General features: G+C 40.3%; 2 protein-coding genes across 2 annotated transcripts; both read right to left on the minus strand.

Annotated features, from left to right (window-relative positions):
• Positions 1-2,673: 2,673 nt before the first annotated feature.
• On the minus strand, positions 2,674-7,395 carry imp4 (IMP U3 small nucleolar ribonucleoprotein 4). The gene is made up of 9 exons (XM_080739015.1): positions 7,359-7,395; positions 6,373-6,481; positions 6,168-6,251; positions 5,780-5,889; positions 4,518-4,650; positions 4,170-4,324; positions 3,982-4,076; positions 3,824-3,897; positions 2,674-2,933 (listed from the first exon to the last, which is right to left on the minus strand). The coding sequence occupies exons 1-9, from the start codon at positions 7,359-7,361 to the stop codon at positions 2,821-2,823; spliced, it is 876 nt and encodes a 291-aa protein (XP_080595141.1). The 5' UTR covers positions 7,362-7,395; the 3' UTR covers positions 2,674-2,820.
• A 2,090-nt stretch (positions 7,396-9,485) lies between these two features.
• On the minus strand, positions 9,486-23,663 carry rabl6b (RAB, member RAS oncogene family-like 6b). The gene is made up of 16 exons (XM_080739186.1): positions 23,434-23,663; positions 23,035-23,169; positions 22,529-22,576; positions 21,300-21,329; positions 20,874-20,926; positions 20,397-20,485; positions 19,945-20,085; positions 19,243-19,348; positions 18,480-18,583; positions 17,732-18,132; positions 16,827-16,980; positions 15,629-15,835; positions 14,688-14,958; positions 13,493-13,682; positions 13,305-13,363; positions 9,486-13,089 (listed from the first exon to the last, which is right to left on the minus strand). Exons 1-16 carry the CDS (start codon positions 23,561-23,563, stop codon positions 12,889-12,891), a joined length of 2,319 nt encoding a protein of 772 aa, XP_080595312.1. The 5' UTR covers positions 23,564-23,663; the 3' UTR covers positions 9,486-12,888.
• Positions 23,664-24,803: the final 1,140 nt, after the last annotated feature.

A 24,803-nucleotide genomic window follows, 5' to 3' on the forward strand; every position in this document is an offset into this window, starting at 1 on the left:
AGCTCACAACGCCTCGCAGCGTAGATCGGCTATTTTCGGCAAAGAGCTTCAGTGTAGAGGGGAAAGAGCAGACTAAGTACATAGGTCATGTTTATTAAGTATTGACGGTTCAAGTGGTTAAATATCTGAAAACACAAATTGACATGATTCCAAAATGCACTGATGATGTGCTGTCAAAAGATGAAACTATATGGAATCTATTAACAGGTTGTGGGGGTCCTTGCTTCATCTCCCTCAACTAAGGGGTCCTTGGCCTGAACACGTTGAAGACCCCTGGCTTATAATATTAATAATAACACCAACACCAAACAGTTGTATTGTTTGATATGCTTAATTCTAAAACCATAAAATGTACTTAATGACACTTAATGAAAACATGGGACTGTTAATCTAGGTGCATGAAAAAGTAAATGATTTGGATCTATCGGATAGTTTGGTTAAGTGTCCAAGCTTTATCAGTCAGATTATAGTACTTCAAATATAAGTAAATTTACAGTGACAAGATATTAGTACATGGCAGTGTCCGCTGTAATAAAATCAAGTATGTTTAAATGACTGAATGATCGTACCAAAGAGTCGGTGCAAGTGTATGTGTAATAACGTTGTAGTTCAGTAGCTGCCCTGGCATGTACACGTCGAACAGTTGCACTTGAGCAAACACAACAAACACTAGCACACAAATCAAAAGCATTGCCAGGCGGCAATTAATGTTAGAATTCAATTCAGCACTTTGTAAAATAATTAGATATGCAAACTACTCGTATGCTTGCGCAGGTTCGCTAGCTTAGCATGGGATTTGACTGCTTAGCAATATGACATTTCGAAATTTTGGAGGCCATGTTTGAGTACTATTCCAGTGAGAAGACTTTCTGCTAATAGTTACACAGATAGTTTAATGGAGTGCCACTGTGCCACCATATTAGCTTCGATGCACGCATTATCAATAGTGCAGCAGCAGATGCTGTCTGGCCAACTCGAGTGGAGATGTTGCTCGCTGGGTGACTGTATGCAGGGTACAGTAGGGGATAGATGTAGGGGATTAACTAGCTAACTCTGTGGCTAGCTAGCCAGAGCCTGAAAGCTAAAGCCTTAGAGTAAACATACGGAGGATAGACCAGTGACGTCAGACATAATCGTAAACGTGTGCCTGTTAGGTTATCCCCTTCATCATCAGCAGTGGTGTAAAGTAACTGTTGAGGTGTTTGTACTTCACTTGTGCATTTCCAATACTTTTACTTCTAGTTCTACTCCACAACATCTCGGATCCAAATATTGTACTTTTACTTACTAAAAACTTGAGTTACTATTTACTTTGAAGAGTTATCACAAAACACACATTAACCACTTCAAACCTGAAATTTTACCATTTGAAAATGGCTCACAATTTCTTCTAGTACTGTAAATACATTTTGATAACTTTTACTCAAGTAAATTCTAAATTCCAGACTTGTCACTTTACTCAAGCATAAACATTGGGTACTTTTTCCACCACTGCCTATCAACAAGCGTCGCTTGACGAAAACATGCCACATTTAAAATAATAATCTCTGTTCATATGTGTCAATTTCTTTTTTATATCGTGCAATGGGCTCCCAGTCCCTTCATTTTAAAACACTTCCGCTTAGATCTGACGTCAGTGCCGAATCCTTGATAACTTAATTGTATGCTATTTGCTACGCTAGCCAGCTCTCATCATTAGCAAACTTGAGGGGTTTGACCAATGCGTCAGTTTGTTTGCCACTTGTAATGTCTGTTTACAGTCGCAATGACGACTTGCTAGAATTGGAAGAACGCTACAGCAAATTAGACAATATCGATTACAAAAACACGTGCAAATTCAACCACCAAGGAGTTGTTTAACAGAGTTTATCTCTAAGATAAAGCCTTACCTGGAGCAGCCATCTTGAATTCTCTCAATCTGAAGTCAGATCTGTCAAGAATATCTGGGAAAGCGGAAAAGCTCAGTGATGCACGTCCCTCATTGGATCATTTCCACAGCTAGAGCCTCTCATTGGTCAACACAAGTTATACATTTTTATTAGGGGCGGGAGTTATAAACACTTCTGTAAATTAAAGGAATACATCGTCATTGTCAGGCAGAAACCTTGTATCTCCAAGTTTCAAAGGTGTTTAAGAAATTAAAGCCCTACTTCATCATTATGTGTTGCACAAACAAGTGAAAATAGCAGATCTACAAACACAAACGAGGCGTTGTGTGCTTGTAGATTGTCTAGTTTCACAATTTCAAATATATAGTTTTTAAATAAAGGAACAGTTTTGAACATACAAGGTTTACACCTGACGACGAATTTGTTACATTGTATTCCAGTATTAATTTTCCTCGAGTCACGGACATGGCTGCCTTCCCTGCTGTATCCATTATATACCGATTATGTTAAATGACAGTACGTTCCTTGAACTTGATATGCTATCCCAATTTGAGATAGAAAACCAAGGACTTCAATTTCAAATTGTGCCTGACAATGCAACTACACTGATATTTCAGTATACATTTCTTAGTATGAAAATGTTAAGCTTATTCGTTCATTGGATATTTTATTACAAAACACTATTCAAGTTACAAAATACATATTGTCATGTCAAATTCCTTTAATTAACAACCCACAATGCTGCAGAGTTTCAAAAAACAATTTTAAGTTCTGCAAGTAAAATGGATTAATTGGTTTTAACCAACCATTAATGATACGTTCTTTAACTACGTAAAACAAAACTGTTCCAAGATTTCAAATAACTATTCAACATCAATAAGATAACAAAATGAAAGTATTATTTTGTGTTTTGTTATGTCACAGTTGCATCCTATTCCACACTGAGAAACTTCCTTTTCTTTGCCGTGTGTGTAAATGGGTGGTGTCGCCACTCGACGTCTGCACTCTTCTCGTTCTCCAGGGTACCAAGTTTAATCATGTACACTAAAAAGAAGAAAAACATTAAGCACCATGTTTAAGAAGAGGGCAACATAACTGCAAAGGAGAGAAGCTAAAGCTTGACTGTCTCAAAAAGTTAATTAAAGTTGGTGAAAGTAAAGAAAAAGTGTAATTAAGAATAGAGAAGATGGCAAAATGCTGGGGTTGTGCTCTGGCAATGGATTCGTTTTAAGTTCTGGAACTGATTTTACTGCTTATAAACAATTTAGCCTAGTTATTAGGCAGGATTTATGTTTGCTGTTTGGGGTGTTTTTGTTACTCCGAGAGGGGGTAAATGCATGGAACTAAAGGGACCCATTCATGCCATCTGGGGCTGGGCTAAATGAATACAGACATTTGGGCAACAAATTGGTACCGGAGGGGTCCCTTTGTAAATTGCATCTGTTATATTTGTCAGAAAAGATGAGCCCCCCAAAATCTGCATTTTGGTTAACAAACTGCGTTCAATATGCTTTGTGATGTGACATCGCCATCGGGTTGTCACAGACAACCCAACCAGCAGCCTGATGGAGAAGCGGCCAAACCTGTTTGGCCTCAAAGATACACTACATTCGAGGGCTGGATAAGGAAACTTGTGGTTCTGGCAACATATGTTGGCTAAATATGCACATAAACCAAACTAAAATTAATCAAACTATAAATAAATATTTCAGAATGCTGGTCAGAGTATGTCTGTGCACATTGACAGGTGCATGTGGCATCATTTAAAATAAATAAATTAGTCCCCCTAGCATAAATTGTATGCGTAATTGAACTGGGGCGGATGGCCAATATTGAATTAATACTGTGTTTACAAACGGCAACTCACAAATCCTACTCGTCATACACTTAAGACGATATTGACATTTAAGTACTAGCACAAGAGACATACTTACATTTCATTTCAAATCTGGGTCCTACTTCTGTAAGCTCAACGTTCTTGTGGTCCGTTTTCTTGTAGGTGTGATGTCTGCAATAGCAATAAGTTGATGTTTCACATTAAAAGGTTAACAGCACAATATCTGTGATATATTTATCTAACTGACAAACTAACCTGAATGAGATGAAATCCTCTTGGTTGGAAAATGTAATTACACGTCTACTATCTTCTTTAGGTACTGGAAACAGATATTTAAGGATACTGGATACCTGTTTGAAGGAGTATTCATTAGTTATATCCATAATCAGTCAAGTAGCGGGAGAGGAGAATATTTGCAGAAAGTGGAATAGTAATTTTCTCACCCTCCGGCCAAGACGTGAACTGAAGTTGTGAAAAATGAGGTGGGGATAGGCTTCAGACATGGTGCCTATGTCTGGAACATCATGTCTCATCACCACATTGTAAAGGGTGAAGTAGGCTGTGGGTCCAAATGGTAAATGGCACACTACCAAACCATCTGAGAAAACAGATAAAGGAATCAGATACATAGTAGGAGAATAAGTGGTAGATAAATTGCTTACTTTGAAACATAATTACTGGCATTATTACATAATGTCATTGTTACTGTACATTTGTTAATAGCTAGCTGTGCAAGTATAAAAGCCACATTGCCCAGTAACTGTAAAAAGAACACACTAACACAAGCTTACCTGGCTGCCCTCTAGTTTCATGCACAATGACGAGGTCTGTAACATTATTTGCTTTGCAGGCCTGTACCAGTGAATCAACCTCATGGTTTCCTCTGTTCATCCGCTGGGCTCCAGGGAACATCAGCTTGACTTCCTGTTTCAGCACAAGTTACAAGTTAGAATAGAAATGGCAATCGCTGGTCTTGACTGTTGGGCTGATAGATTTTCAACCATAGTCAATAACACTTCAGCTGCCAAAATGTTATTTATTACTGCAAAATATACAGTTTTGCAAATAGATAATTGGGCAAAATCATATGCACAGATTTGGGGAAGTACTAATAATGTCATCCTCATCCTCTGCATCGCTACTTCAACCTATTGCCATCAGGGCGAAGATACAGAACCTTGGCGTGGCACAAAGTTCGGTTTAAAAAGAGTTTTGTCCTCTCAGCCATTGCTGCACCTAACAATCTGCTAAACAATCGCCCCTGCCGCTAAGAGGGTTTTTGTATAGTGGGGTACTGATGATCTGTCTATGTGATATGTTTGTGTTGTTATATGGTTATGTGTTGTTTCTTGTTTGAACAGACTGAAGACAAATTTTCCTTCGGGGGCAATAAAGATTATTATTGTGATGTCCCTACCACTTACTTGTTTCCTTAGTTGGAAAAAATCCGTTTTTCTATGTCAGGAATCAATGTACAAGATAACTGGGCGAATGTCAAATCCCATTTGAGGCTACGGGATAGAGAACCAAAGTCTATTACATAATTGTTTTCCCCATTGAATATCCTGCAATCTTTTTATTTCAGAATTGGTGGGCAGAGCCCTTGATATTCTACAATGCTAGTCACTCACGCATGCATCCCAGGCATTTCATCAGAGCAGGTAGAGGTAGCACTTCAGTTACATTCATGGATACTTTGTCAATGAACTACTGTAAAGCACTGCTATTGAACCAAAGCTGTAATGTGTTCCTGCCTGTGATGGCGAATGACAGTACAATTATTTTATAATTTGCCTGTTACTCAGCCTCTGCACTCATCAGTCAACCCAATACCCATCATTCCAAGTGAGTAGCTACCTACAAACACAGTGAAATAGGGGCGCCCGCTGGCCTACTGGTCCAGGTGCATTCCACATAGGCATTGATGCCTGGCGGTGTCGCCGGTTCGATTCCCGATCCGGACGACCTTTGCCACATGTCACTCCTATCAAATAAAGGCATAAAAGCCCAAAAACAAATCAAACAAACAAAAAAACACTGAAATATATCTGACCTTGGCGAACATTTTGAGCCGGGAGCTGGGGTCTCTTGATGTGGTGATCATAACTTTAGGATCTTCCACTCCGGCCCATTTGTACTCATCGTCCATGTGAGAGCTAACACCTGCATATGGAACAATAATTTGATCAGCCGTCAATACATTCGAGGAATCTATTGATGTATGCATGTCCTTCACATATCTCAAGAACTGTTCATCCAATCATCTTCAGTTCACACTTGGTTGGTGTAAGGCTGCAGACCCAAGTTGATTGGATGAGTGGTTTTCCTGAACCAGCCCACCCTGAATGGGTACATGTTCTGAACTGAACAGACTGGTTAATATTTCTCTCTCGCTCACACACTCACACACACACGATTTAGTAAAAACGTAAGACACTAGCCTTCTGCCCCCTCATCATCATATTCCAGCAGTTTCTGTAACTGCACGGCTTCTCTACGAACTTCAGTTGGTATGAGGCGATTTTCTGCAGAAAAATAAAGAGAAACAAAACACAATTGACAATTTTGCTTCGTCTTCCAAAAGGTTTTGTTTAAAATGGTTGTTAGCTGTAATCAAATACAGCGTAAAACGTGCAAATGCCATACCATCGAGAGCAGACTTGATCTTATGTTTTTTATCCTCTATCGTCCTGACCCTGTCCTCTTGGGCCTTCCTGTACAGGTACTCCCGTCTCAGTCTCACCTCACGACGAAGCTACACCATTGGGCAAGGGAAAGAGACAAACAAGCTGATGAGCTGTTGAAGTATGCGAGTAGAAGTATACTCACAACCTGTTCCTGTTGACTTACAATGTTACATTATGCATCGCCGAAAAATATCCCTCATACATGGGGTCATGGTAAAAGGCTGTTTGAGAACCCCTGGTTAAACTAAATTAACTGCTCAAATGTACCGCTCACTTCAAACTGGGTTTGATTTTTTTCCTCTTCTTTTTTATATTATCACATGAAACCTTGCATCCCTAACACTGGTGAAAAGAATAACACATTTACAAGCAGATTTATCAACTTAAAGTTACAAGGTTAATACAACAATTTATAATGGGGGTCCCTGCTTCATCTCTCTCAGCTAAGGGGTCCTTGCTTATTTTTTTTTTTATAATAATAAAGAATGAATGTGATCTCCAACTGGATGAATACAAATTGCCACAAGCAGAAAAAAGCACTATTATTACCACATAGTTGTTGATAAATTGGTAACTAGTTGATTTAAATTAAACCACAGACAGTTTATGTTACGATTTGGTTCCGAGATGTCAGCATACCGCTCAACATCGTTACTGTACATACAATAGAATGCTACCAATACGACTCGTGTAATTAAATACAATCTGGTCTGACTGCAGCTAAACTGGGGTTTGGGTTTTACTTTAGCCGACTCTCTTTAATGTGTGCTAACAACTGCTAACGCTAACATTGATTAGCCTGAATACGTATTAAGTAGGTTACGACGAGTTCCAATAAGACTTAACTTGTTTAGGTAACTACCCCAGACTACCCCACTATTAAATGCCATTGCATGGAATAAATAAATAGCCCGTCGCTATACCTTTATTTAACTTTAAACTTACCATGTTTTCCTCTGAAGCAGTCACACATGTGGCTGTGTTTGCTAGAAGGATGATGACGTACAAGCGTCGACTTCATTGGTTAAAAGAAGAACAGCCAATGGCAAGTCTCGATACTGCAAAGCCAGTAAAGTATCCTTCAGAATAAAACGCGTTTGGATCTATGGTTTGGATGTGGACATCAGGGATCTCCATTATATGGGCATAAAAGGGATTTGTCCCCTGGCATCACAGCGATCTCCATATCGCAAAAATGTACAAAAAAAGAAAAATACATTTCATTTTAGAACATTCATAAAAAGAAAAAAAAGGGGGAGATCAAAATAATAATAATAATAATAATACATTTTATTTTAAGGCACCTTTCAAGGCACTCAAGGTCGCCGTATAACAATTTAGAAACAGTTACCCTAATACAAAATCACAGTTAAATGCAAGAGGCCCATGGGGAGTGTCGCCACTCCGACAATAAGAAGTCCATTTCGGAGTGGCGACATGTCGGAATGGAGAGAGCCTCCCCCTGCCTAGTGCCTATACAAGTGAGTTTTGAGGTGGATTTTGAATATGGGGATTGAGGGCCAGAGTGGCTGAACGCTCTTGACCCCATAGTGGACAGACGGGCTGGGGGGAACGGTCAGGTTGATGGAGGAGGCAGACCTGAGAGACAGGGTGGGAATGTTGATATGAAGGAGGTCAGACAGGTATGGGGGGGGACCAGGATAGGGATGGCCTTCAAAGTATGGAGGAGGATCTTAAAGTCAATGCTGTGTTTGATGGGAAGCCAGTGGAGTTGGTGTAGAACAGGGGTGATGTGACTGATGGTGATGGCAGGGGTTCTGGTGATGGATTTAATCATAATGTAAGCTTACCATTAGGTTGATTATGTCTTTCTCTATGCTTTTATTAATAATGGTGTCTTTTTTGTGATGTTACTTTTGTGTGCCCTGTGCTGTCTCTGGTGCCTGAATTTCCCCCACAGGATCAAATAATAAAGTTATCCACCTGTACACAGTGCAACGTTCCAACCTCCCTCTCATAGTGTGTGCGCAAGATCGAGGCTTGCTGCCCCCAAGCACTGCAATACCTGAAGGCCAGCCCCTACCTCTGACACTGCCAATCACATAACCCAGTGGTTCTCAAAGTGGGGTTGGGGACCCCCAGGGGACGTTGAGGGGGTTCCGGTGGGTCGGCATCAAAATCAGTTTAACCACTTTAAAGAGGTGGTGCCAAAGTTTTTTACTTTTTCTGTTTTGTATGTGTCTAAGGAGTTAACAATTCTCTAATAGACCACCACCGGGTGGGGTTATAATGTGGAAATTTGCTTCCCTGTGTATTTTTGGTTCTTCCTAATAGCTGGAAGCCTGTCAAGAGCCCTGATCGAAAAACACTGAGTTAATGACATCATAAACTCATCCCCTCACCTTTTACCACACACCTAACACTGTGGGTGTGGCTAACTTCAGCTGGGTCACCACCCACCTGACAACCAGGCATACTTAATGAACAGGTGGGTGTGGCTACATAAAAAACATAATTTTAACACTTTCTGTAAATCTTTTTGGAAAAGCTCTTACTTCTAGTATAATCAATAACTGATTATCATGATTTAGGGGGGAGAAAAATCATGGCGCCTCATCTTTAACCCATTGGCTATTTGAATATTGCTGATTTACAAGCTCATAACATGTCGTATCTTGTCTCTTTTGAGGTGAAATGGCATAGGGAATTATTATTGCAGCTAAGTGTTATACTGGACCAATGAAAAGTATTAAAAATAGCCTGTGTCTTATATCTACATTGGAACACAGGTTCCGTTTTCACATTTCCTGAAAAGTGACAGTTTTGAACATACTGTAAGTTACAAAATCTAAGTTCGTTTTACTCTCTGTGATGTTCTTCTGTGCCCTATTGGCAAGTCAAATGTTGACTCCTTTCTAAATTCTTAGACCGCAAGGAATTGAAGTAGTGATTCATTCAGGACCCTCTTACATAGGCGGAGTGGAGGCCCCCGTCTCTTCATAAAAATAAATGCCAATTATGAAGAAATAAGTTTGCATTTATTGACCAACCAAACATCGGCAAACTCACACACAGTGTAAAGATGGAAACATGTCATGAGGTGAAAAATAAATGAAGTGTTTAATTCCAAAATGCTATCCATCCATTTTGAAAGCACTTATCTTAAATTTAGTACTAAATAACAAAAGCACAGGTCAGCGCATCAGAGATGTTAACTATTGTAAGCCAATGTCTTTAGGCAGCCGATAACTTTGATAGGTAATCTATGATGAGCTTTGCTTTCGTTTCAGTGATAATTTTCTATTTGAATGTAAAAATGTGTATATTCCATGGAGAAATCTCATTTTGGAACAAACCTCTTCCAATATATACATATCAATGTACCACTTTATACATTCGTTTCTTGCTATACACATAAGTCTCATGCTTCACTTGAAACTGCTTTCAGCATTTATCCCCATCATGTGACAATAGACAAAATAGTGGAGCATACAGTATTTAGGATCAATGCTGCATAGTTTCAATTTCTGAAATATTTAACATAACTTTCAGAGTAAACAGACAGAAAGGAACCGTAACTGGAAGAGAACATACAGTATTTATATCTGCCAGCTGTTAAAACATCCTGTACACCATATTAAGTGGTCACCGCATATATTCCTCCACATGAAAAAGATGCTCAAACTAGCTTGATTTTATCAACAGCAAAGAATTATTTTTCTAATCAGCATGATTAGAAAATGATTTCAATTATTGTAACCAAACTTGTTTTGAGGCATCTGAACAAAGGAAAAGAACGGGGGAAAAAAAACAAAAAAAAAAACATGCATGATAGTATATGAAGTTGTCCGCAGTTTCCAACTGCATTTCATTATCAGAGAGGGAAAAATATGTGTTTTATGTAAACCGTGTGCGATAAGTTCGTAGAAAACAAGTCAGAACTGTGAAGAGCCCATGACAGTATTAGAGTCCACAGCAAGCAGCATGAAACGTCTGTATGAATGTGAGAAAAATCCAAACCGTTAGGAACAATAGTTATTGTCAGAAACATGAGCTGCATTTTTTCTGTAAAAAAAAAAAAGACAATAGCAAAAAAAATAAAAAAAAATAAGACAGCAATAAATAATACAGGGATAAAGAAACAAGATTAAGCCCTGTGTCCGCCAAGATGTTTTTTCCTGAGTGCAGAGCATTGTTTAAACCTTTAACTCTTTATAATTGGGAGCACTTTGTTTTTGGAAACCCCAGCAGCTTGGCGTGACGCTGGGCATTGACCTTGCGCTCGTGCGTGCACGTGCAGCGAGTTACATTATTTTCAACTCTGGCGAGTGCTCCCAGTCGAGCGCTCTGGCATCTTCAGTGGGGAAAAAAAGCCTCAGTGGACAGACATGGCGCCTCAAAATTTGAAAAATAGTTGCATTGAGAAAAATAGTTGCACATAGAGAAAATAATATCTTTCATTAATTTAATACTCTTAAAATGGAAGTGTGCTTTTACGCCCAAAGAGAAAAAAACAAAACAAAGCAAACAAACAAACAAGCAGAATCCCACAAACCAAACACGTATTGGTACACTGCAATTTAACACGTTAGGCTTCATGGAAGATGCCGTGCAGTGCGCAATAATTCTCAATAAAAATGACCCCAGCCATTCCTGAACTCATCTGAAATTAGTAATCCAATTAATCTGACTTGGTTTACAGTAAGAACACTTAAAATGGTTTGTGAGGATAGCGGCACATCACTCCATTGTAAGAACCTCGTTTTAAGGCATCTGCACAAACTTTAAATAAATAACCTACGTGGTGGAGCTGTTGAAGGGGAAGTAGAGGAAGGGCAGAAAACACAGGATTCCATGTCACTTTAGTTTAAAGGTTTTTCAGTCATGTACCATGCCAGGTAAAGACTATGCATTTCCATCCCATATCATCGACACCTGGTGTAGTGTGAGGTTGTAATGAAAACCTGCAAACTCTTGGCCCTCACTGACACATGAGGCTAAGCTTGATGTCCACGTTTAGCCATTTTAAGGTTACAACATGAACCCTGGTGGCCCAATTTGAGGATAGTCACTATAGACAACCGTTTTCAAAACCGCTCTGAAATTTTCATAAATTTCCTAAAATTTCAGAATGTTCCAACAATCTCTAAACCTTTAAAAAAGCTCATGATGTGATGCATTGTGAGCTTGTAGATCAGCTATTTTCAAATCACCAAAGTATAAAATAGGACTTAAGTGGTTAAGTAGGTTTCAAATGATGATAACATTATAGTAATTGGTAGGAAGTCTGCAGAAGCTTAGTGAAGCAAACATTTTGGTCTCAGATACAAATCTTATTTACTGTATGTAATGTATGCACTCACTAACATGATCACAATGTGTGCTGCACTAATCAGAATGTCATGATATTTCTCATCACTGGCTTTCATAGTGTATGGGTTTCCTACAAATTATTATAGTGGGCAACATCTTTTCAATTACAGCAATTAATTTTTTTGTTTTGCATTTAATAAAGACAGACAAGACTAGAGCTGAACAAAGTTTTGCCATTAACCGCCACATCACGTAAGAAAAAATAGAGACAAAAATAGCAACACCTAATCTTGCCCATGGAGTCATTCATCACTTTGAGCATGCTCTCAATTACTACACCAAACACACAGACATTCAGACATAATGACAACCCTATCTACAGTAGCTGGAATGGAGTGGTCCCAAAAGAATGGATGCATCGACTAAAAAGAAAACACGAAGTAAATATATTCAATCATATTAGTTATAAGGGACAATTCGTGGTTGCTCCAATGGTCAATGTTTATATAGTGCTGGGCAATATATTAAGTTCTCTGATAGAATAGATACAGTATATTTTAACAATATGAACATTTCTATAGTTGTATTTCTATGTCCCTGCAACTCTGATTCTTTAATCCCCATTACTTCCCCTATAACTTTGAGCCTCATGCCAGTGGGGGTCCGGCATGGGTGGAAGCAGAGTACTGTTTAATTAAGGTAGAAAAAAATTACAATATTAGCCAAGGTATTATGAAAACTATATCTTTTTGGAAACTTCAGAGTTTGTTCAAGTTTTCAAAATCCCCCAAAAACTTGAACAAACCATGGACATATTGAACTGGACTATATTATGACCTACAGTAGATGTTTGGTCCATACATAATTGTCATATTGCCCAGCACTATCTTTTTATTTATTTATCACAAGAGCACTCAGTCTTACCATTCTTCAGTCTTATTGGTCAGAATGAAAGTGACAGCAGTAGTGCAGATGAGGGACAGACCAATGAAAAGCATCATACAAGTACCGACGTCCTGGGTGTTTGACAGGGTTGTCGTTGGGTTACCTCTGCTGTATGGCTTGTAGCTGCTGCTTATGCACAAAACAAGTCACAAGAGTTTATTCAGAGCAACCACTAAGGTCGCCACTGATGTTCCACGGCTCGAGCTTTTAAAATGAGAGCATGTTTTTACGTCTTCATTTTGTTAAGAGATCTCTTTTAGAGTTCTTCATAATCACCGTCCTCTATTTTGGTTGCACCCACCGCTCCACCCAGAAAGTCCTCCAGCTCGTCCACGTCAGATTTCTTGGTCCGGGACGATTTCTTCTTCTTTTTCTCTTTCTCCTTGTCCTCTACGGCCACCAGCTCATCTTTTTCCTTTTTCTTATGTTTATGTTTCTTCTTGCTCTTCTCGTCCTCCTGAGGGGAGAATGCAATGGTTTAATATTGCATTGTGGAACAGCCGATCAAATATAGTCACTTGTAGTGATATAATCCTATTCATGTAGCGCTTTTCAAAAAACGAATTGCAACTGAATTGTAATCACTAAAGGAAAAAGCTAAAAGAAAGTCAAATGAACAAAGCAGTCGAGTTATGTTTACATTTATGGAATATAATCAGATAACAACATTACCTCTTTAGTCTTCTTCTTCTTTTTCTTCTTATCTTTCAAGGAGGGTTTGCTTTCTTTCTCTAAAAGAAAACAAAAAAGTTAAAACACAACCACAATTACAGAGAGGGAGACACCCAAGCAGAAAGGCGGACAGAGCAATAGAAAACCAAACAGATGGAGTGACAGACAGTGATATGTGCATTTCTTGCCTTCCTGCTCTTCACTGCTGTCTTTGATGGCTGCAAGAGGCTCTTCATGGATTCCAAGGCCGAACAGGTCTGTTTCGTTCTTGTGTTTGAATGAGATGCCCATTGGCTTCAGAGGCTCTGTGACAGTGGCCGGTTGAAGGTCATCGTCAGTAAGGTCCGACAGCAACTCGTCTCTGACAGGGAATGTATCCTGTAGGGGTGAGCAGGGGTAGCATCTTTCAAGCACTACCAATCAAGCAAATGCTTGATTTGTATAGAAGGCAGAAGAGGAAATGGCCATGGTTTGCAGTGGAGGCAACTATAAACAGTTTTGATTAACTGCACTTGTGCCACAGTACAATATTTAATGTATCTTAATATTCTATATTAATATTATTTAGGCCTATATACAGCCGTATATTTTGCCTAAGAACAGATCCTGGTAGACAAGCATTCCGCCATCTCATCTAACCACAACCCTACACTGTCAAAGATCCTATCATCTCAATCTACCCAAAGGTCATAAGACTCTACTACACACACCTCCCTAAACCATACCTCCACACTCATTAACCCCCCAACAAACAGTAATCTTTTCAAAAAGAGAAAAAATAAGTGCTGCAGGGATCAGTAGCCTCTCAGAGACAGGTGCTCTTTGGTGATACAGGTAGGAATATACGAACAAAAAAATGTTTCAATGAAGTACTGCTGAGTTCCTAAGGTGTAGACAGCAGACTTAAAGAGAAAGAATTTCCAAGGCACTCCGTCGTTGGTGAAAAAATATATAATTTATTTTGAGCAAGGCAATAAGTTGACCGACGCGTTTCGACCTACTAGGTCTTCATCAGGGTCTCAATCAGACCATGATGAAGACCTAGTAGGTCGAAACACGTCGGTCTACACCTTTGGAACTTAGCAGTACTTCATTGAAACATTTTTTGTTCAAACAGTAATCTTTATTGCATCGTTCCCCTTACCACCATTATGTCTGCAGCCATACAAGTTTGTACAAGCATTTCATTGCCTGCAATGACTGCTCTTGGCTGAGCATGTAACAAATAAATAATAAATACAAGGTAAATACATTTTTACAGCCTGTATTTTACAATAAATGTGTAATGAACGTCAGTAAAGGAGTTTACCTCTGCAAAACATGAACACAGAATCATATAATGAAGCACCTCAATGAACACAAGCAAGCCTTTAGTACTTTTACCTTTGTTATTTTTGGGGAATCCGATGCTTCAGAATCAAAGTCGGGGTCATCCATGACGAAGGAGAGCATCTGCTGGGCAACAGGTGCCTCCAAGTCAGTGTCCGAGTCCTCGGCTTTGGGGGTCCCTGCCTTTTTCTTCCCCTGGTGTCGGCCTGATGGCTCGGCTGCTGTCGGGGTCAGGGTGGATGAGACAGGTGTGATGGTCTGCGTAGCAGCTTTGGGCTCAGCAGCTTTGGATGCCCCCTTTGGTTTTGTTGTATTGATCACAGTCCTGACACAGTGTGAAAAGGAACTTCAACTTCAAAGAAATTATAGGACAATTTACAATTTAGGCATTTAGGCAAAAGAAGAAAGAAAAAGAAGAAAAAAGAAAACATTTATAAAAATGCAATCTAAATGGTCATTGAGGGTAGGCAAGTGCTATGGGCTAAGGTGGAGTCTGAAGAGGTGAGTCTTCAGACCATGGCGGAAGCTAGGGAGTGAGTCTGCCGTTCTAAGTGCAACAACAGGGAGTTTATTCCACAGTTTGGCTGGGGGCTAGGAGGGCAAAGAGTGGATCTTGGAATATAGGTAACAAGTATCATGCTGGTTACTTGAGTTTGTTAAAGGAGCAGTTCACCCCCAAAATGACTTTTTTTCTAATGATTACTCACCCCATGGAGACTTGAATTCAATAATAATCTTTTGTATTTGTTGCATTCCTAAGACAAAAAATCGATTATAGTCAATTTACCCCATTGATTCCGAATGGGGACCCAAATGCATTCGGGTCCCCATCCGGAATCAATGGGGGTAAATTTATTGTAATCAAATTATTGTCTTAGGAATGTGACAAAAAACTAAAAATATTATTGAACTCAAGTCTCCATGGCATGAGTAATCATTAGGAAAAAGAAATTGGGTGGGTGAACTACTCCTTAAGTTTGCCATTTCAAACTTACTTTTTCAGTTCTGGTTCACTCTCCAGGTCTAGGTCTTGTGTGACGGTGGGGGCCTGTAACTCTGCCTCCTCCTCATCACTGGTTAGGGTGACGTGTTTACTGGGCTGGTCCAGAGTCTTGGTTTGGGTCAGAGCAGGCTTTGAATCATCTGGGTCCAGCTCGTCTAGGAAGCCTGACACCATGGGGTTACCTCTACCCTCGCCATCACTATAATAGAGACACAACAGAGATGTTTAAGTGCAATAGTAGAGGACAGGAGTAGGGCAACAACTTTTTATTTTCTTAGCTATTATTCTATGGAATATTTGAAAATTCCATGTATGTTTCTTTTAACACATATGGTGCCAACCCCGAGTTTCCCGAGTTTGTATTGGTACCACCGCTGTGCCAACCCCGAGTTTCCAGAGTTTGGGCCATTTTTGAAGAAAAAAAGAACTTTCTTTTTCAATTTTCTTTTTTTCAAAAATGTTTTTTGGACCTCCAGAAATGTGTTAGGCATGATCGCGATCGCGAAATTGCATGTTTAACCCCCATACCAAGCCATTCTTTCAAACATGGCAGCCATGTTTGTTTACATCTGAAGAAAACATAATGGCTGATAAATCATGAATGCCTGAACGGATTTCCAAGCAGATTTTTTTTGTTTGAAAGCTGTGAACAGTGGGCACACACGTGGTGCATCATCTAGGCATGGGCGTGCACGATCCGTGCACTATAAATTACATGGAACAAGTTTGATAAAAACATTATACACTATATCTCATCAGTCTGAAGTCAAATTCAAATAATTTATATTCTTACAAATGAAGCCAGTAGAGGCCTACCTGTAAATGGCCATGGTATAAAGGTGTTTTGGAGAGCTCACTAGAACTACATGAGGAATGCCAAATATTCATTTTACAGTATATGTGGATGACTGACCTTTTTGGTCAATCACAGGGCAATCAATACAAAAACATCCAGTTCAATGTCAATATAACGAGTGGCACAGAGCATATTGACAGAGGAACGGCCATGACAGCATAATCAATGGTCCAGGTGCGTTACACACATATTACTCAGCTCCTACATCTTCTAACCATAGCTAATGAGATGAGAAAACGGTAATAGAATGAATTCAGGGAGAGATACCAAAAGACAGATTGGTTTTGGCTTAAATATCTAAACTAGCCCAAATAAAAACAACAAGGAACCTTACCTGTCACTGTCCATAGTATGGGCTGCTGCAGGCCGGGTGACTTTAGACTTGGAGGGCAGGCTGTCTTCCAGGAAGCTCTTGTCTAGTCTCTCATCAGGGACAAAGTCATCCACACTGTTAACATTGGTAGGACACACAGGCGCTGGCGACTCTTCTGAGGAAGACAGAATGACACATTGAATCTTTGACACAAAATGGGTTTAAATCTTAACCCTGACCATAAATAAATTGATTAGATCTTCACCCTGACCATAAACATGTGATTAAATCTTCACCCTGACCATGCATATAATCTATAATTCTATACTATGACTTGTAGGAAACCAAGACAGAGTATAACAAAGAACTGTTAGTACTGAAGCAAAGTAGACAATGATGGCGGACCTTTACAATGACTACAATAATTACAGTGAATAAGGAAATACAAATTGTGTTAAACTGACCTAATCTTATTTAAAGTAAATTGTTATTCTGGGGGTGTGTGTTGAGCATAAGTGTCCCATTGTGCCTTTTACATCCAGTACGATTCATAGGATGAAAAAGTGAAATCACATGAAATTCCAATACCAGCCGGTGACTCGATCCTTTTGAAAGCTCTGCATTTCTTAACTCATGAGACTGGAATCTTGTGACTACTTTTTATGGAATCAATCAGTTTCAATTCCGGTCAGACAGTACAAAAAGGATCAGAATCATAACATTGACTTAGACCAAGTCAAAAAAGGCTGCAACTTATTTTGCAGTTCATATCAATATTGCAATAAGTGGAGAGATAAGTAAAAAAAAATAACTCCTTTTTATTCGCTGCTTGTAATGTGTGTGTACTAGAATGATTATTTAATTTGCAGTTCAGAGCATCTGCTAAAACAAAACTAAAGTGCAATGTACTATTAACAGATACTAACCGGATGCAGTGGCAGGAGCGTCCGTGGCAGGGGAGGAGCCAAACCAGCGGGACATGAAGCCACGTTTTTGAGGTCCAGAGGCAGACGCTGGCGTTCCAGGTGCCGCCAAGGGCTGGGAGGGATGCTCAGGGGACTGGGCTGAGGTCTGGGAGTCAGGGGTAGGGGAAGCCGCCGTGGCTACAGGAGCCGGGGGAGAGGAGGCGGGTGGAGGATGGGCCTGCATCAGGATCTGGGTGGGGGGGATGGGGGGTGGTTGAGGGGTGCTGGGGCTGGAGCTGCCAGTTGAAGGCCCACTCGGAGGGACAATGGGGGACTGAGAGCCTGAGGAAGGACTTTGTCCATTGGCTGGGCCTGGAGAAGCAAGTGCTGCTTTACTGCGTGTTTCCAGGTTCTCCAGGAAGCTGTGGAATCCAAAACAACAATTAGTGTGAACACTGGAAGAAGAGAAGGGGAAAAAAATCTTCATGATCATTTTACACAGGGCAACTGTGTACAGAACGAGAACGACCCCCCCCCCCACACACACACACACACACACACACACACACACACACACACACACACACACACACACACACACACACACACACACACACACACACACACACACACACACACACACACACACACACACACACACACACACACACACACACACACACACACACAATAACGTAGCAATAACTTCGACTGGGCTTTGAGAAAACAGAGCACTACAAAATCAATTACAGTGCAGAAAAGCTCATACATCTCATAGTTCTGATCTTCAGTCTCCTGCTGCACACAAAGTTCCTCCAAAGTGGCGTCCATGTCCAACTGGTTGGTCTCCAGCTGCCTCAGAAGGGTCTCTCTCTGCATGGCACAGATATGTACAGTATAGAGACAGACACACAAAACCCAAGGTAAGGACAACTAGAACTGCATTCTTTCGAGGTGCCACCTTGCGCACAAGTAGGCCATGTATGGCCTACTTGTGCGCCAGCAGCTGGCATCCCCACTGGCATCACTCATCACTCTGTTCAGGAAAAACATTAACCATAGCATGCATATTAAGCACAGATATAATGGTGGAATTGAATCAGTTGCCAGCTTCAGAGATTAGCATCTATTTTTATACTGCACAGGGGGAGTGGGTCACTCAAGCAAGCTTAGACAATGTTCACACTGTCTGATGATACAAAAAAGCACTATCTAGACTAGAGCAATATTTCTGTTGAAGATGAATAGGGAGAAAAAGAGACCATTCATTGTTTAGCCTTGGACAGTATGTTGCATTATATTTTGCTTACAATAGGCAGTCGAGGCAAAAGTACTGCTGGTAGTCTGGTATCCACGGCAGACAGCTGTATGCTGCATATTACAACCTCGTCCGGTATGTCCATCTGGATGAAGCTTGTTTAAAGCTTACTTTGACCAGCTGGTTCAAATAAACTAAAATGTATTCAATATATATATATTCTTATATTCATATATTATTGGTAACACTAACTAACCAAACAAGAGCTACTAACCTGAAGTTGCAAGAAAGGAATGTTGAAAAACCTATGGAGGTATTTCAGGCCAAATCCATTCTTCATGGAGGATTCAGCGTAATGAATGTAAGATGCCCCCATTGGCCTGGAAAACGTCACAGATTATAAAGGTCAAAAGTAAGTAATTGTAAAAGTCATGGTTCTAGAGTGTAGAATAATTGTTCTGTGGTTAGCGCACAATTACTGTAAATCAATATTTTCCATTCCATTTCAGTGTTCGTCACTTTGAATGTCCCAGGTCCTAGTGTTTTAGTTTTCAGGAATTATACCCGTGACGTGGGATTTGGGTAATCTGGAAATGTGTTTTTGGCGTTTTATTATTTTTCTGCCTATAACTGATCAGCAGCCAAGACAGATATGTCTCACTCATTACAAACATCCATGAGCAAACTAATGTGAAAACCCATATTCAAGTGTGAAGCAACTTGTGTCATACATAACGAAAGCTTTTGATTAAAGTAATGTCAAGACTTAAATTTATTTCAATATGAATGAGATTCTTTTTAAATTTAACTTCACTTGACACTTCACTATGACAGGAGTTCTGCACAGTACCACAATGCCTTGTCTAAATAAAAAGCCCATCTAGTAATGTAATAAACTTCTTCTGGGCAATCAGTTTTGCAGACACATATTTCCTAATTGCCATAATGATGATGGGATCCTTTTTTTTTGGGTTACCTGTTGAGCCCAGAGATTAAATCTCTGATGTCATCAGGGAGGATGACACGATGCTCGCCCATGTCCCTGTGGTTGCCCAAGACGCACACTGGCACGTGAGTGGGAACTTTCGGCAGCTCTCTCATAATGTAGGTGAAAGTCCTGTTAAATGAAAAAAAGAAAAAAAAAAAAAAAAAAACATGATAGAATGGCATGCAAGTCTGTGTAATCAAACAATCCCTTAGTGTGGCATAACAATGGACGTACAAATGTTTGTTTTAAATTAAGAGATCTGTGTTTGTATTGTTTGAAACTGCATCATTCTGTTCTCAGTCGGCCACTAAGAAGTCTGAGCTTAGCAGGCTGACTGATCGATAAATAGTGTTGTGGTACAGTGGTAGTATGCTTGCTAGAGTAGCATGTTCATCGAGAAATGGGCCAGAACACAACAGAGCAGAGCAGAGCATTCTCACCACTGCTTTGTGATGTCGAACATCATGATGACACCATTACAGTTCTTGTAGACATCCAGGAACTCTGCATCCAGGGCCACCTCATCAGACTTAAAAGAAAATATATGTCATATGATCCCACATCAAGACATAATAAAAGGCCGAAGCTGGCGACATTCATTAGTCTATTCATTCTGTAAGGAGAGTGGTCAGTTAGGGTTAGTAGTAGGGCAGTCTTTTTCTTTACAGAGATAGATGACAGATAGAAAGCTGAGAGGGAAACACAATAGTGGAGGCTCAGGAGAGAAGCCTCTGGTGTTGCCAAAAGGGGTACACTAGGACTGGGGGTCTTCACCTCCACACCACCACTGCTGACTTATAGGGGACTATATATATAATGTATAGCCTCCAAGTCTTGCTGAAGCCGACACCATCACTGAGTCTGACCCACATAAAGGGATGAATTGTAAAAACACATGATGGTCATGTGATAATCACCTCTTGTGGCTCATTCTCCAGTTTCAAATTCTCTCCTCGCTTTTTTCCTTTGCCTGCAACAAGAAGACAGCAGAAATGTGTTTAGTTGAACTCTGAGACGGCGCTCTTCAACTCTTTGCTTTAGTTTAGATAATCATAGGACAAGCAATTATAGCAGCAATGCCCTATCTTATTGAAAAGCATATTTCAGTCCAATTTTAACAGCCTCGATGACTTACCCAGCACCAGCTTACTTCATAGTTCATACTAGCTTAAACAATCCAAGCACTCAGGCTTTATTTGACTTACAGTAAGCAAACCAGCCAAACCACACTGCAAACTTGGCAACAGCCAACCATGAGAATATTTGCATTCAGATAACAGGGAAAGGCAATCCCTATGCACAGCAAGCAAATCTATGTCTATATACTATACAATGGTGCTCACCTACACCTTCAGGTAGAGGATATTTTTGGCCTGTGACATGTGCAAGAGAGGTGCAAAGAAAAACATCATGAATACTTAAGACACAAACAAACCATGTACGTTGTTATCCATGATGTTAGTAATCCAGGGCGGGAAATTAACACTTGCAACCAACCAACTACTGCCAACTTCTAAGTGTGGCTGGCACATTGTCTACAACACTATCAGCCATCCTGGTAGGCTATTTAATCATCAAGTATACTTTTTTATTCTATAAGACAAAAAGGAGATGCAACATGAGCTAGCAGTGTTTTTATTTATTCCAGCGTGTGTAGTTGTCCAATCCTAAATCCCGTAGTCATTAGAAGTATTACAATAACAGAACTTCAAACAGCAAGATAATGGCAGACAATAAAGGGCTGTCCATACTGTCTCCGACCACTAAACTTTTCATCTGAAAGATCCAGTTCAACTACAAAATGACGTCACTCCCAACTTCTGAAAAGCATTACCCCGAATTTGAGTTTGGAGAGCTGCACGAGACAGTATGAACAGCCCTTAAGTCTGGTTCCCAGTTCCCACACACTACTGAGATGCACAGATCCAGTTGTTTTGGACCTTTAAAGTGGTAAAGGGACTTTTGGAATCGACCACCCACTCAGGCACCAGTGGACAGAGAAAGTCATCTATAGCTCAGCAGCAAAATATTTGGGAGGGATTCTATGCCCAGAATCAGATCTGACCATTTCCCCCCACCTATGACTGTGGTTCTAAACCTGTGGGCCGGGACCCCCAGGGGGGTCCCCAGAAGATTAGCTTAATGTGCAACATTGTTTTCTCACTCAACAGTAAACAAACCAACATAAAGTTTAAGTGTATAGAGTGTATCTGCACATTTCTAAAGTGACAATTTAAGGACTTTTTAATACTTCTAAAATGACAAATTAAACATTGGCCAAATTGTCAAATATTAGTGGCAGAAATTGTGAAAATAGCCGATCTACATGGTCACAACGCCTCGCAACGCATGCAGATCTGCTATTTTCACAATAGAACCGTCTTATACAAAATGTCATGCCTCAACTCTTAGTGTTCGTCAGGGTGGGGGGGTCCAGTTAAAATATGATTATTTTGGGGGTTGCGGCCTGAAAAGGTTGAGAACCACTGACCTATGACACCACCTGTAGCAACAGCAAGTTCCATTCATAAGGACCACATAACTCAAAAGAACATTAGTCATCAACACTCACCTTTATCCACCACATCCCACACCTCCACCTTGACCACGTCATCAGTAGCTGAGAGACAAGCACAGTAATTTCCTTTCACACTGAGGCAATCTGATTGGTTTCTCTCCTACAGGAGGATGCAATTAACATTCACAAAGATCTAAAACTACTCTAACATGGATGTAATTATTATGAATGCCTTGACCGATTCTATTGCACAAAGGTAATAAGGTTTGAAGCTGGGTAACTAAATTTAGTTGTGGGGGAGGGGGGGATGGGGGGCTATGGAACTACTCCAGTACTAGAAACAGATGACATATAAAGGTTAGCCGCCACCAATTCTAAATTGCGGGTCTATATGTTTACCTTGATATGGGGCCACTGAAATAAACCAAGCCAAGGAACATAAATTATATATCAAAACTTGATTGCAAAATGGAAATCAACCTAGCAATAGCAAATGACTGGTAGTAGCAACAACAACAACAACAACAACAATAATAATAATCTTGTGACATTACTCTTACTTTTGTAATTCCAGTGGATGCTCGTAGCCTGGATCTCCTGCGTGGGTATGTACTCGTCCACGAATTTCTTGCCTTGCAGTCGATGCCACAGAGTACTCTTGCCAGTATTTCTATCTCCTCTGATGACTATTTTCACTTGGAGAAAATGATAAATGTTAATTCAATTAATCATAATGGTATACCAACAACTGGTAGTTAAACAAGTAAGAGATGTCATATATGACACCTGGAAAGTACACAATTTCCATCTCACAATCCCCAACTTTCAAGAGGTGGTACTGCTGCAAATGTATAACATTGGTCAAACATCCAGCCTAGAATAAGAAGAAACCGAAAACAATTTCCCACTCATAAAGCAGGATAAAACATACAAATGATATCAGTAGTTTGAATGCTTACTGTTATATTGGACCCCCTTTGCGAAGCGTCTCTGTAAACTTTGGTTCATGGATTGCAGGCCAGCGGGAATGTTCTTGTCCCTGAACTGTCCTGGCTCAGAGCCCACTAGCTTCTTCAAGGCTGAAAACATCTTGAAGAGGCTTAAACTAACTCAATCAATATAGACAAATGTGGTGTTACAAGCAGCCAAAATGGCTGAACACACAACACAACAACTAATGGGAAGTGTGATGGATTACAGAACCACTAACAGCAGTGCAAGTTAAGGATCCATGTTTAAAATCAGAATGCAATGCACTTCAGAGCATGCCAGCTGTCAGTTACTGTTTTAGCAGCAGCTTTGCAATAGTTCCTCCTAGATACAGTTATCTTCTGATCTGTTAAGTCATCTAGATGCTCTTTTGCCATTCAGTAGTAGTGGAAGTCACTATCATGCTGTCTTGAGCATCATCTGAAAAACAAAAACAAACACCATTGTTGGGGATTGCCATTGCCATTTCCTGGCTGTAACATATAAGACTACATTTCAGTAACTCAAACACGGATCTCTAATTTCATCATGACATGTCCACGTCACATCATATCCTAACACTTACAATTGAGCAGACTGCATACTATGTATCAACTAACGTTATAACTACCTGGTGTTGTTAGCTAACAGCTGTTAGCTACAGCTGCTATGTTTTGCAACGTTAACGAATGCTTTTAGGCAGAACTGTTCTTGCGAGAGGCTATAGCAGGTCACTAAAGATAGTGAAAACACACACGAGAGAACCTGGTGACTGTGGTTACCCATCTTAGAACAAGGTAACGTTATCCGTCCTCTCCGTTTCTGCTAGCTAACCAACATTAGCCTATATAGCTCTCTACCACTATTATGCCGAATGACATGATCTCTCTGATAGGATAGGATTCTTTCCCCAAGTGATAAACAGATATACGAGCATACTACTCACGGCTGGTAAACTTAATAAGTGACTACTGCTGACATCCGACAGTTCATCACCATCATCCCCGGCGGTGGAAACGTAGCAGCAACATTCCATCGCAAAGCTAGAAAGCAGCAACACTCAAACTGGCTCTGGTTGGCAGCAGCAAATGCGAGCCTGCTTCCCGAAGCTTGCTGTCTGCACCTTGGCGCCCCCTGGTGGAAGCCTATTGTGTGGCTTGGCAAAAAAAAACTGATCTCTACAACCTAAAACGGTAACAGTAACAGGTCAGGTGGCACCAAAACCAACTGGGCACCAGAGATGTGGGCACAGCTAGGGCACCTGCCAGCTTGGCACCAGGACAACTGGGCACTCCTAGGGACATGTGAGCACCTGGACAACTGGGCACCAAAGACATGATGTAGTAGGTACCTACTACCT

Source organism: Nannobrachium achirus (assembly GCF_963921795.1).
Source record: "Nannobrachium achirus genome assembly, chromosome: 12".
In the NCBI taxonomy this organism is placed as follows: Eukaryota; Metazoa; Chordata; class Actinopteri; order Myctophiformes; family Myctophidae; genus Nannobrachium; species Nannobrachium achirus.